General features: G+C 44.0%; 1 protein-coding gene across 33 annotated transcripts in view; it reads left to right on the plus strand.

Moving 5' to 3' along the window:
- Window positions 1-8497: 8497 nt before the first annotated feature.
- Window positions 8498-14154, plus strand: part of ST3GAL6 (ST3 beta-galactoside alpha-2,3-sialyltransferase 6) — a 64939-nt gene continuing 59282 nt past the window's right edge. For 3 of the 33 annotated variants that reach the window (XM_063805126.1, XM_063805143.1, XM_063805136.1), the window contains exon 1: window positions 8561-8867. Coding sequence is in view for 5 of the 33 variants with exons in the window: in XM_016939898.4 (XP_016795387.2) it covers window positions 9540-9927 (388 nt within the window). In the remaining 28 variants the exon portion in view is untranslated. Of the gene's footprint in view, window positions 9928-14154 lie in introns of all 33 variants that reach the window. The other 30 variants (XM_063805130.1, XM_063805134.1, XM_063805137.1 and 27 more) reach the window with 24 other exon arrangements.

The raw sequence follows: 14154 nt of genomic DNA on the forward strand, positions 1-14154 counted from the left end.
AAGACAACTCAACTTGTGTTTCTTTTGTTTAGAAATCTTAGACTGATTGAGTCAGAGAAGCAGGAGTCCACTGTTGTGCTTCGTTTTAGGGGAATGAGTGTGGCGAGGTGGAAGAGGCAGGTTATTCTAGAGAGAAAGAGAAAAGAAACCTAAGGAGAGAAAGAGTTTGGGCGACTAGCCCAAGACTGAGAAGTAGAATGGTGAGTTGTGGATCCCTGGGATAGCATCGCACAGATCCCAGCTCTAGGTGACCTCCCACAGGGAATGCGAATGAACACTATGGGAGGAGAAGCACAAGTGAAACAGAGATAAAGCGATCAACAAGATGACCTCTGAAGACTCTTTCTGGACACCATTAAATATTAGACTGTAAGCGGCCAGGCATGGTGGCTCACACCTGTGATCCCATTACATTGGGAGGCCAAGTGGAGGATCACTTGAAGCCATGAGTTGGAGCAGCAGCCTGGGCTACATAGTGAGACTTTGTCTCTACAAAAAATAAATAGCCGGTGTGGTGGTGCGCACCTGTAATCTGAGCTATTCAGGAGGCTGAGGTGGAAGGATCACTTGAGCCCAGGATTTGGAGGCTATAGTCAGCTATGATTGTGTTATTCATTATACTCGAGCCTGGGTGACAGAGCAAGACCCTGTCTCTAAAAATTTTATAAAATAAAAATAAAAAATTTGCTCTCTCTTGAGGGTGGGAGGAGAGAGACAGAGAGACAGAGAGAGAGACAGAGAGAGAGAGAGAGAGAGAGGGAGAGAGAGAGAGAGAGAGTGAGCACCTCTAGAGAGAGCAAGCAATAATTTCCTTTTATTTTCCTGCTGGTAAACTGTACTCCTAGCACCTAGAACTATAGTGCCTGGCAAATAGTAGGCACTAAGTAAAGATGTATTTAATGATTGAATATGAAGTATGTTAATGACATGAAGGAGGAAAGTTCAAGTAAGATGAGAAAAAGGAGAGGTCAGGATGACTGAGGTTTCATAAGTGGGAGAAAAAGCATTATCACCAATAAAAATGTAAGTTAAATGGCTGGCTAAGCTGGAAGCCTAAAGAGTTTAGCTTTACATTGGGAACTGATAAACACATGTTGAACTGAATGTTCAGCAGGCAATTGGAGATACAAGACTAAGACTTAAGAAAGTAGTCAGAGCTAGGAATAGAAGACTCGCTAGTCCCTCAATGGAAGTTGGGTAATGACTCCTTGAGAGATCTCAGATACAGAGTAAGTGTTGGAGGTGGGCGGTACTGAACTGGAAGGGACATGCACCTTTTCTGAAGTGATGTTCAAATGAACCTGTGAATAATCCTGGGGTTAAGTAAAATTTAGGAACAACTTCCAAATCTTTAGTATTGGTGTGTTACTGTTTTTCAGCCTGTGGATTAGAGTTTTGTCTATCTGAGACATTGTCAGTAAGCAGGACTCTTCACTATCAAGGGCCCAGGAAGATTCAAAATATTCAACTTTGTAGTCTATAGCCAGTAAAATCTTTTATCGCTTATACAAAATATTGTGGGTCCAAAGTCCAGGACCCATTTGATTTTGTTAAAATGCATTAATTTATTACGTGATAAGCAGAGACATACAATTAAATTCTGCTTACATCCTTCCCTTTCTCCAAAGAGCACAAATTATATGTGTTCTTTTTTAGTCCTTAGGCAAGGATTCATAAGACCCTTCATTTTTGGGGATAATAAAAAATTATAATGATGATTGAAGTTATCAATATTTACCACTTTTGAAGCATTACAGATAGCTGTTTGGATGGTCAGTATATCACCATATGGTTAACATACTCGTCACAAGTAACAGTCACTGCCATTAATGAACAGGATTTGGAAAACTTTTGCTAACATGGCACTTTTGAGTACAAAAAGTAAATTAAAAGGTTTACAAGAAGATACAGTAAAAACAAACAAAAACTGTAGTAAAACAGATTAGTAGTCAAAATCACTGGGAAAAAATAGCCAATTTAAATCTTTCTTTATACTTCTATTTCAGATGTTCACAAGTCTTAGTTTGTGTCACTACAGCAAAGTACCACAGATTTTGCGTGGCTTGGAAACTGTGGATATTTATTTTTTAGTTCCAGAGGCTGGAAGTCTGAGATCATGGCTGACCTCTGCTGAAGATCCTCTTCCAGGCTGCAGACTGCCATCTTCTTGTCGCATCCTCACACGATAGAAGGAGTTTGAGAGAGATCTTTGGGGCCCTTTTTATAAGGGCATTATTCTCATTCATGAGTGCTCCACCCTCATGACCTAATTAACTCCCAAAGGGCCCACTTCCTAATACCATCATGGGAACGAATGAAAGGTTAGGATTTCAATGTATGAATTTTTGGGGAACGCATTCAGTTCATCGCAAGATGTTCCCTGTATGTATGGCTCTTTAATTATTAATGCTGTTTCTCTTGTATTCATAATGTTCTGTAGTATAATAAACAGTTCCCCATAAGAAGCAGAAATGAAGAACTGAAGTACTGGTTTTGCATGCTCCTAGGGAGCTGCTAAACATATTTTTCCTATGAGCCTGATGCCATTAGTTACTGCTTCTGCCACTACAGTTACCTTAAAAATTGGATTCATCCCCGAAGAGTGAGTGAAAGAGATCATTGACTCAGCTAGGAGGAATGATGCCTGTGGTCCTGAAGAAAGTTTTCAGTAATCTACATTCTACATATCCCTGAAGAAAACATCATGGTGTTTGAGAACCAGAACTGAAACAATGGGAACTGGAAATGACTGCAATTCCATTTCAGTTGACAGCTTGATACTCATTCACAAAAGGCTAATTAAGGCTTCACAGGATTCACATTAAATTTATTACGGCTATAAATGTTTTCCTGGAATGTCACATTGTAGAATAATAGGTATTAATTTTTCTTATTTCTTGAACAGAAAGGCACTATGTCCCCGTTTTGACACATATTAGCTCTAGATCCTTGAACAAATTATGAAACTTCTCTGAGTCTTCAATTCCTCATCTGGAAAATGGGGATAATGATAGCCCTCAGGGTTGATGTGTGTAATAAACAATATAATCTATAGAAAATCTCCTAGCATCTAGAGGGATATAGCAAATATGAACTCACATGTGAGGTTTTTTTTTTTTTTTTTTTTTTTTCCTCCTATTCTCTTGATGTCACTCCGTTTACTTCCAGGTGTAATGATCAAAAGCTGAGAGAGGGCCCCCAGTGTGGATGTGTGGCAATTCCTTGTGTATTCCCCAGCACGAAGTTTGTATCCTATTAGTGTCTCAGCTTGACAAGCCACTCTAAGTATCCTTATGATGATGAGAGAATCATAAGTTTGGGGGTAGATGAGTTCTTTTAATTCTGAGGATGAGAATAAATAGCCCAAGTACTGTAACTATCAAGATCCTAATGATAATCGCGCACACACCCCTTTACAATATCAGCTGTTGTCACTTCTCAGAAAAATAATTGATCTCCCTTCCCCAACAAGTAAAAGTCAATTTGATGTCTCTAAGCAATTGCATGTAAAACTTTCTAAATGTTAAATGTTTTGAAAAAAATGTTTTCAGCTACAAAGTCAATAGGTGCTTATTGTGAAAATCAAGCATTTGGAAATATTTTTACAAACATTCACATGAAGTTGCTTTAAGTCCAGCTCTGTAAACCCCCCAAAACGAGACAAAGGTGTAAGCTAAAAAGGTTAAGTATAACAAATGAATTAAGTGTATACCTAAAGTAAAGCTATTTGTAATACTTTGACAGAATTATTAGTTATGAGACTCTGAAGCAGAAATGAGGAGAAAAGCTCCACAGACATATGGGGTGAGATACCTCCCTCCTCTCCTGAAAGGGGGGCCCATCAACTCATACAGTAGTTCAGGCTTCTAGTCCTTCCAATAATCAAATAAGAGCTCTGAGGAAGCTGCCTTGCCCCAAGTTGCCATTATTTTGTAGATTGCCCCCACACAACTCCAGGAAGAGCTCCTACCATCTCTGAGTCTGTATTGGCAACCGCTCAGCAACTGGAAGTTTTCCTCCTGTGTTGACCAAGGTAGCTAGGAGTCAACTAAGAGAGCTCTTTTCCACCCCCTACATTGCTACACTGCTTGTTGACTTGAGGCCAAAATGTCTTCTAAGGAGAAAAGTTAAGGAACTTTAATTAGGGTTTTGAAATTCAAACCCTAAACAACCTTGTAAATTTGATACCAATCACCAAATTGCTCTCTAAAAAGGAAGTAGCACTTTACAATTCCATAAACAGTTTTCTGACACCTTTTAACAAAATTGTATCGCATTCATTTTTTTAGTTTCAGCCAATCTTATTTCTCATTATTTTTTTAAAGTAGTATTATTATAAAAGGACACAAATTTTTGCACATGGTTGTAAACTATTTGTTCTTTCTTTTCTTTTCTTTTTGTTTTTGAGGCAGAATCTCACTTTGTCGCCCAGGCTGGAGTGCAGTGGCACGATCTCGGCTCACTGCAACCCCTGCCTCCCAGGTTCAAGCAATTCTCTTGCCTCAGCCTCCCTAGTACCTGGGATTACAGGTGCCCGCCATCATGCCTGGCTAATTTTCGTATTTTTAGTAGAGACGGGGTTTCGCCATGTTGGCCAGGCTGGTCTCGAACTCCTGACCTCAGGGGATCTGCCCGCCTTAGCCTCCCAAAGTGCTGGGATTACAGGCGTGAGCCACCACACCTGGCCCTTGTATTTATTGTATGAATTGCTTGTTTATGGCTTGTGTTCTATTTTAAAATAGGGTGTTTTTTTTTTTGGTACTGATCCATAGGCATTTTTTTTAACATATTCTGGATATTCTCCCTTTAAAAAAAATACATTGCAATTATTTTCTGTCAGTTGCCCTATTTACGGTTTCCACTGTACAGATGTTCTACATGTTCAGGAGTTTGGGATGAACTTATCCCCAGTCCCACCATCCCACCTCCCCTCACCCTCCAGCCTGTGGTAAAAGAGACTGAGCAATGAAGACCCCTGAAACTTTGACAAAACTGGTAGAATATGAGGACGTCATCATTTATGAAGTTGCAAATAAGCTTCCTGGTAGATGTGACTTCCTTTTTTGTACAATCACAATACTGGGAAAATCATCACAATGGATATTTACATATGCAAAAATGTAGCTGAGACTCTAGTCTGAAATAGAGATTTTGGAGAAGTATGACTCTGCTTAATGCAACTAAACTGCTTTTTGCTAATGTGATACATTTTCTACACTGTGGACAGTCATAGCTGTAAGTCAGGATTTAGACTGCTTAGGCACTGTGTTTTTTTGTTTTTTGTTTTTTGTTTTTTGAGATGGAATCTCACTTGTAGCCCAGGCTGGAGTGCAGTGACAGGATCTCGGCTCACTGCAGCCTCTGCCTCCCAGGCTCAAGCAATTCTTCTGCCTCAGCCTCCAGAGTAGCTGGGATTACAGGCGTGCGCCACCATACCCAGCTAATTTTTGTATTTTTAGTAGAGCCGGGGTTTCATCATGTTGGTCAGGCTGGTCTCTAACCTCTGACCTCGTGATCCAACCACCTCGGCCTCCCAAAGTCCTGGGATTACAGGCGTGAGCCACCGCGCCCAACCCACTGTGGCTTATTATTTTTGAGATGCACATGTTCTTTAAATAATTGCTTATAGGAGATAAAACTCCAAGACAGCCAGAAGACTGCACTGGCAGGATTTTCTCCTTGAGTTGGAGGAAGGATTGTATGTAAAAAGGATTAGCTTGGTCAAGCTCAGTCATGAGCTAGGTGGTGTTTAAAATTGAACTTGATGTTCTCTGACCAATGTGTCAAATGAAAAAAAAAAAATTGAACTCGACCTTGAAAACTGTTTTTAAAAAGAAACCTTTTGAACATCATGTACTGTAAAAGAAAAAAAAATTAAAGTTTTAAAAATTATTCTAAGAGGATGTTGTAAGAAAGTGGCCTCATGTCACTTTATAGGTAGCCCCAGTCCTGGGGTTCACTTACTACGATCTGATCTGATTGTCTTGCTGAGAGCACACCCTTATGAGTAGGTCTCTCCTATGAGGAGTACACATTCTTGCCATCAGTCATGGCAGAAAAGGCTGTACTTGGCACAGAACAGGAGAATTTAGAAGGCAGGCCCTACAATGGGGATGAGGAGGAAATACTTTGGTCTATTCCAGAGTGCACATTTAGTGCTGAATGGCCTCCCATGATAATGTGGGGAACCTGGCCTCTACCTGTCACTGGTGCGCAGAGGCGACAGTCTATGAAACAATAGCATTTATTTTAAAGAGACTGCACCACCACAATAAAAAAACAAACCTAGTAAAACAGGGCCAGCCCTATATGTACACTGCCTGAAAATTATAATTTTAGGGGCCTTTGAAAGACCTTGCATGTCCCAAGAGTCCTCTCCTTCTTTGTGGCTTTTCCCCTCCCAGCTTATTAGAAGAAATCTTCTACCAAAAGGCCAAATTAAATATACATATATTGGGAGAGTATTTTCTCCAAAACAATGACCAAAAACACTAACCCAGAGAGGACTAAAAACTTTTAATTCCATCACCCTACTTAAGCCTTTGTCAGTTTCCACAGGAATATAAAATATTTATATAATAGCAATCATGTGCCCATACAATAATATATCTTGAATTTTTAAAAATTAATGTTACACTGATCAAAAGCCCCTCCCATCACAGAGAGTTACACAGCAGTGATATCTCAGAAAGAACAATGATTTTGGCCTCAGGTGCTTTCCTTTGAGTCACAGCTCCAATGTAGGCAGTACAGCCCTAGACCACCTGACTCTGTTCCTTCCTTTCTACCATGACTGGCTTGCAGGGTGAGTGAGAGGAACAGATACAGTGCATGGTGGGTGGCTGACTCATGGTGGGCAATGACTGGTAGTTAATATTTTTAGCGTTATTTTTAAAGTCAACATTTTACTTCCTGAATTGATGGTTTTGGGGGCAAGCACTGTGCCAAGCCTTCTTTACAACAGAGACTGTTCTAATCCTAATCACCCTTCAAGACTAGCTGTATTATCTCACTTTACACCTGACAAAAAATGAAGCCCACTGTGGTAATGCCACTTGCCCAAAGTCACACAGCAGGTCAGCAGAAGAGGCAGCTTTTGAACTAGGTTGGGGTCAACAGCAGTCACTACTGGCCACTACCAAATATGAAATACAAACGTCACCTCAGAACAGCAGATAGCCTCTCTCCTTAGCACACTGCTTTGCAGATTCAAGAAGTCCAGAAGGCCAGAGTGGATGAGGTGAAATACAGTTTTAGTTTTTAAGATCATGAACAAGGGGTCAGTGAAGAACCCAGGAGAAATTAAAAGAGCAAAGTAAACCTCAACACCAATTAGTTCAGATAGACAAATTCCCTAAAACTCTTTCACTATCTTGATGTCTCAAGAGCCACGTTTAAAATTACAAAATCTGTGTGGGTTATGTCAAAGGCAATCTGTAGAAAGGGCAAAGAATATGAATTATCTGAACCCATTGAGGTTTTTTTGTTTGTTTGTTTGTTTTGAGACAGAGGCTCGCTGTGTCGCCCAAGCTGGAGTGCAGTGGCGCCATCTCAGCTCACTGCAACTTCCACCTCCCGGGTTCAAGTGATTCTTCTGCCCCAGCTTCCTGAGTAGCTGAGATTACAGGCGCGCACCACCATGCCCGGCTAATTTTTGTATTTTTAGGAGAGACGGGGTTTTACCACGTTGGTCAGGCTGATCTGGAACTCCTGACCTCGTGATCCGCCCGCCTCGGCCTTCCAAAGTGCTGGGATTACAGGTGTGAGCCACCGCGCCCGGCCATTTTTTTTTTTTTAAAGTAAGGTTGGGAAAACAACAAATGGTACCTCCTAGTGCTGTTATTACAATTAAGACAAATACCAGAGCACTTTGGCAGGTGGAGGCGAGCAGATCATTTGAGGTCAGGAGTTCGAAACCAGCCTGGCCAACATAATGAAATCTCATCTCTACTAAAAATACAAAAATTAGCTGGGCGTGGTAATCCCAGCCTGTAATCCCAGCTACTCGGGAGGCTGAGGCAGGAGAGTCGCTTGAGCCCGGGAGGCAGAGGTTGCATTGAGCCAAGATCATGCCCCTGTACCCCAGCCTGGGTGACAAAGCAAGATTCTGTCTCAAAAAACAACAACAACAACAACAACAACAAAAAAACAGAAAGACAAATACCAGAAAGCCCATCACAGATGAAGGACTTTGTTCCAGTTCGTGACACATTGCCAACTTTGAATTACATCCAAGTCCGTGGGTCTTCTCTCTGGGGTCAATTGACGGCACGTGATTACACTGCTCAGGGCCCAAAGGTTGGAGCTATGACTTGAATGTTTCTAGACAAGGAATTATTTGACAAACACATTTTAAAAAGTATTCAGAGCCATCCAAGTAAGAGGACATTAATAACGTAGGGTTTTTCCTATGGAGAGAAAAGAAAACGCAAAAAGCACGTTCCACCTTCGTTCTCCCTAAAGTAATTATCTCCTTCAAAAGATAAAAAGTACGAACACATTTGCCCTTGAAGGGCAGAGCCCCGGAATTCAGGAGCTCTCTGAACACTCCTCCCCTTCTGATAGGGACCAAACCTTCTGCTGAGCCTTGTGTCACAGTCAGTCCGCGGCGCCACAAGCCTCAGTGTTTACTTCTGCCGCCTGCCAGCCGGGCGGGGAAGGGGAGTACCCGGCCACCCCTCACTTTAGCTCCTGCAGCTTTCCAAACAAACCAGGGCGGGATGGGAGTGTCTTCTTGGCTGTGGAAATCGATCCTCCTACCTTGTCCTGAAGCCACCCGCCGCCTTTCCTCGTCCCTCCCTTCGCGGTGATTTTCCGGTCCCGGCGCCCGGCGAGGGCGCGCGGCTGGTGTCCGCCCCGCCCGAAAGGTAGGGGTTCGGCTGTGCTCCCGCCTGGTCCCCAACGCCTCACCCTCCGGGAGACCCGCAGCCTCCCACCACTTTGCACCTTCCCCCTCGAATTTGGGGGCGGCCACCGTGCAACTGGCGCCAGCCACGGAGCAGGAGGAGCTTCCCGCGACTCCGGAGGCGCTCGGCGCAGTCGCCCGGGATCGGGGCTGGCGGGAGCCTGAGACTCCGGGCAGGGCTGCTCCCTCCTCTGCTCCCCCGCCAGATCCGCAGGGAAGGAATCGTGCCCGCGCCGCCCCTGGCCCGCGCCACCTTCCTTTGGTTTCTGCCGGCCTCGGGCTTCTGCGGCCCGATGCGGCAGGCGCCGCGAGAGAGGCAGCAGCCGGCTGGAGCAGCGGCCCCCCAGGTCGCGGAGCCCGGTGCGCCCCTGCGGTCGTCGCTCCTGGGCCTCGGCGGGTCACTCTTGCCGGCCGGCTTCGCTGCGGGTTTGCACTGCGCGGGTGAGGGAGATTGGGGGTGCGGGAAGACCGGTCCTGGGCCGGGGTCCGGACGGCCTGGGGTCTGTGCTGCCCCGACCCTCCGGCTTTGCAGCCTCTGAGCCTCAGGGTTGGGGGTGGGGACACGGAGCGCTGTTTGCCCCTCCACATATCCTGCCAGCACCAAGGAGGTGGCGTGCGGAGGCGTAAAGGGACCATGGGCGCTGGGACCCGCGAGCCAGCCGGCGTGCGCCGCAGCCACCGCCGAGAGGGCACCCGGGGATCCTGGAGCCCCAGTGAAGGGCGGGAGGGACGCGCAGCCTCGCGGGTAAGCCCAGGAGACGCGGGGGCCGAGATAATCTGCTCTGGGACCCTCTTTTGTCGAATCACCGGCGAGGCTGTGCAATTGGGAAGCCAAGAGGAGTGTCCAGCTCCTCGTTCACTATTGTTTTCTTGTAAAAGGGTCTGTACGCGAGAAGGGTTGAGGGGTCTGGAAGGTTCTGGTCTCTTACCGTATAAAGTTTTTCGAGAAACCCTTTTTCCCTCCACAATGGAACTAGACCTAACAAAACAAGCTCCGAGGCAGTTGAGGAGAAAGGAGGACGGTGAGTAAATAGCAGTGTTTGGGCTGCTGTTAATTTTCAAGATAAGGGAGAAGCAACTTGTCATTTTGAGGCCGCCGGCTCCGGAGATCCCGGCAATCTCAAGCCTCTTTCTTGTGTGCTGTTATTTTGGCTTAAAAGAAAACCTATAAAAAGCGACGCCCAGAAACCAAAAACAAACCCAAAGCACCTTCTTTTAGGATTTTTCAGTAGCGAGGGTTGGCGGGGGCAGTGGGGAGGAGCAGGCGGGGGAGAAGAGGTTGCTGTTGAAAGGTAATGTTTAAAAACAGTGTGTGGGGGTAGGGATGAAAATAACATGGTGACTGCTAGTGTATCAGAAATCACACCGAGTCTAAAGTCGTAAGTCCCACTTGCCTTACGAGGACCAGCTGGGTGCTGTGAGTAGGTGGATAGTTAAGGAAACTGTAGATCTGCTGAAAGCTCCTCGTGGTCTGTGGTCTCGTGTCCACGCTGACCTTTGAACCTCGTAACTCTTCGGGTCCACCTCTTTTGGGCTAGCCCGAATGTTTGACTTTCCGGTCCTCAATCTTCCTCACCTAGCTGCAGACCATAAAACTGTCTTTTTATTTACAGGGAGATGTTAAATATTTGGGAAGATCTGCTCAGGCTGCCAGGTTATTTTCCGTTTGAAAGCATGCCGATTTGACATTTGCAAGTTGGTTTATGTTGCTTCCTTTTTGTTTCACTAAGAACTCTTTTCATACCAAGATCTGCGAAAAACGATGCCCTTAGACTGTTATTTAGTTTATTGTCTCTGAGTAAGGCCAAATTCCACAGAGGGTCTTTGGATAATGGCAACTTTGCTTATAAGAAGATAATTTTTCTAGAAAGTGTTGCATTGGTCTGGTTTCCTAAGCTGTTCTCGTGGTCATGTAGACTGGGAGGGGAGATCTTCATTCCTTGTGATGTCGCTTTCCTTGAATTGTATTTTTACTATAGTTCCTCAATGTCTCAGTCCCAGCTTGCACCATATGTTGTTTACATGGTGCAGTAAAATGGGACTGCAATTTTGACTACATTTCAGTAGATTTGTTGGAGATAGTTTGTTCTTATGCCCTATATCAATAATAATAATAAAAAACCTTTGAGGCTGAAGAATAGACAGTATTGACAGAATAATACCATTAAGAGACATACCATTTAAAAACATTAGTCTGTCTCCTGTGAAATTGTAAATCGTAGGTGTTCTTATTCAGTGGCAGACGACTGGGTTTCACAGCAGTTTTCTTCTGTTGGAGACATTTCTGTGTTCCACATCATGTGGAACCTTATGGAAGAAGACGTGAGTAATGCCATGTTTCCCGCATTTCCCTGATAAGCATCATCTGCTAACCATGCAGACTGCCAGATGGCTTCCATGGAAATTGTGCTTCCATCCAGGAGTGGTGACCAGAGATCTGTTTAGCATGCATTTTAGGTGATGCTTATTGAGAAGGTGAAGGAAGCATGGAACTCCTATTTGGCACCCACTCTGATTTTTGGTGTGTTTCCATATGCTATTTTATTTAATCTTCCTGACAAAACTCCTGCAAGAAAGGAATTTTTAGCCCCATTTTATAGCTTAAAAAACCAAGATTGCCTTAGGTTGAGTTGCAGTGGCTCACATAAAGGTTTGACTCTACCTCTGCCTACACCATCCCAGGAATCCTCTGCAGTATACATTCTGCACAAATTCTTCCATTTCCTGTGCATATCTTTCTCCTTTGCCTGGCATATCCTCCATTTATATATACCTTGGTCTGAATATGCCTTTCTAGTTATCCCCAGGCTGGGCTTTTTGAATAGGTGGTCTGCGTACTTTGCCTTCCTTGTGACAGCTTTAAACTTTCACCAGCCAGGCACCTTCTATCTTCTGCACATCTCTGATGTGTCACTTAGGTGAGCAGGGTCTGGTGAAATCTAGGAGTTTATGCTGTCTTCAATTGGCATATTCCAAAAGTTCTTTCCTTTCTGAATACATTTTCACTGAAGCTCCTACTCAAGCTATATGTTACCTGGAAGAGGTTTTCCCAGGGTTACATCCCCGCCCTCACGGTTGAAATGAAACATTCTCTCCTGTCTGTCCCAACTGTGATGGATAATAGCACACATCACACATCACAGTTTCCAATTTAACCCTTAGGGGTTAAAATGGATTTTGATTTGGAGTGAGCTTGATGCATGGAATAGAATGTATACATTGGATATTATAGTGTTTTGGTAGGAAATTGTATTTACAATTCCATATCAGGGTGTCAGAAACACAATTCCCTCACCATTGTAGGGTAGCTGGAGTTCTTTCCCCTGATGGTGACACACCTCAGCACTGAATCAGCTGCAGTGTCTCAGACTTGGTCAGGAACTTGACTGTCGTATAATCAGGCTAAGAAGTGCTGAGATTCTGGCAGTGAGGTTATGAAAGTAAAAGATAACAGGATCAGTAAGACCTGGTTTTCTTCCTTGTGCTCATGTTTCTTTTTCTTGGAGAGCTTTTGGTCATCTAGGAGGATTGTCCAGTTTACCCTTTTACTGCCACAAACTTTTGTATCTGACCAGGGGCCTTCCTCTTCCTGGACCATTGAGATAGAGGGAAAGGAAAGCACCTAGCCCTTAGGAGATTTTCTTAAAAACATTGAAAAGCTGAGTGAAAAGTTATCTTCTCCCCCATTCTCTCTTTCCCCTTCTTATATGCTTAGCCTAAGACAAAGTATACAGATAGCATCATTGTATACTTAGCAATGTATTTAGTGCTGGGCTTTGAAAGATGGTTTAAACATTGATTTACTTTTTATTTGGTTGGGAATGGAAAGATCTTTAGGACCTGATGAGAACAAGGCCCCCAGAAGAGGAGATGGCAAGGAAGCTGGAGATTCCTCCAGAGGTGGCTGGGTTATTCTCACCTTCCACAGGTTGTGGAAGCAGGCATGGAGTTGTTATGGCTGTGGGTCAGAGTCACTATGCTGAAAGATGGGGGCAACAAGGGAGCAGAAAGTGTTTTTTTCAGTGGACTTTGGGTGATATTCCATGTGGTCATCCATGAGGTGGGACTTCCCTAATGGTCAACCAACATTCACTGAGTGTCCACCATGTAACAAGAGATGTTCTTGTGGGTGGGGTTGGGAGCGTGCCGTGTTGGACACAGCAAAGCCCCTGCTCTTACAGAGCTTATGTTTTATGGGGGGCAGAGTCAAAAAATGAGATACAACTACATGAGGCATGAGTGAATTTGGGTTGTTTGAGAAACAGAAGGTGCAGTGTGAGAAGAGAGTGGTTAAGACAATATGTAGTTAAAGAAGAGTGCAAAAGACGGAGTGGGAGGAGATGTAGTCAGTAAGATAGGAAGGCAGATTTTGTGGAGTTTGAATTGTATTCTAGTTAGAATTGGCATGCCTGGAGATTTTTAATGAGAGCCTAATTCAGTCTTCACCCAGTCATGACAGGCTTTCCTGTCTCTTCTTTTTCTTTCTTTTTGAGGTGGAGTCTTGCTCTGTCACCCAGGCTGGAGTGCAGTGGCTCGATCTCCGCTCACTGAAACCTCTGCCTCCTGAATTTAAGTGATTCTCCTGTCTCAGCCTCCCAAGTAGCTGGGATTACAGGCATGCACCACCACACCTGGCTACTTTCTGTATTTTTTTTTGTAGAGATGGGGTTTTGCCATGTTGGCCAGGCTGGTCTTGAACTCCTGAATTCAGGTGATCTGCCCACTCCGGCCTCCTAAAGTGTTGGGATTACAGGCGTGAGCCACCACACGCGGCCCCTTCCTGTCTCTCTGTCTCTTTCTCTCTCTCACACACATAAACACACAAATTTCTACCCTTAGTTGCCTTTTCTTCTTTCTACTAATTTACCATAACTGATTTCCCCTCTCTTTTCCCTAGGGTAGAGCACAGGAATATCACAAAGACAGGCAGAGCTCAGAGACGCCTATACAGTATTCCTTTTATCCTCTTGTCCTTTGATTTCAAGATGTCTCATCATCACCACTCTATTAGTATCTAGGGAGGCTTGGCACAATTTTTAGAGAGAAAATTATTTTTGAGATTCTTTGGCCCATTGTTAACTCACATACTTAACTAACATACAAAACAACTAAATTATGGCTTTTCTGATTAACACAGTGGCATAAAACCTGAAACCTCAGGAGACCTATCTCACATTCAATGATATCCAAAGGCTGAAAGTAAAGGGATGGAGAAAAGTCTGGCAAGCAAATGGAAAACAGAAAAAAGC

This window comes from Pan troglodytes, chromosome 2, assembly GCF_028858775.2.
Source record: "Pan troglodytes isolate AG18354 chromosome 2, NHGRI_mPanTro3-v2.0_pri, whole genome shotgun sequence".
Lineage (NCBI taxonomy): Eukaryota > Metazoa > Chordata > Mammalia > Primates > Hominidae > Pan > Pan troglodytes.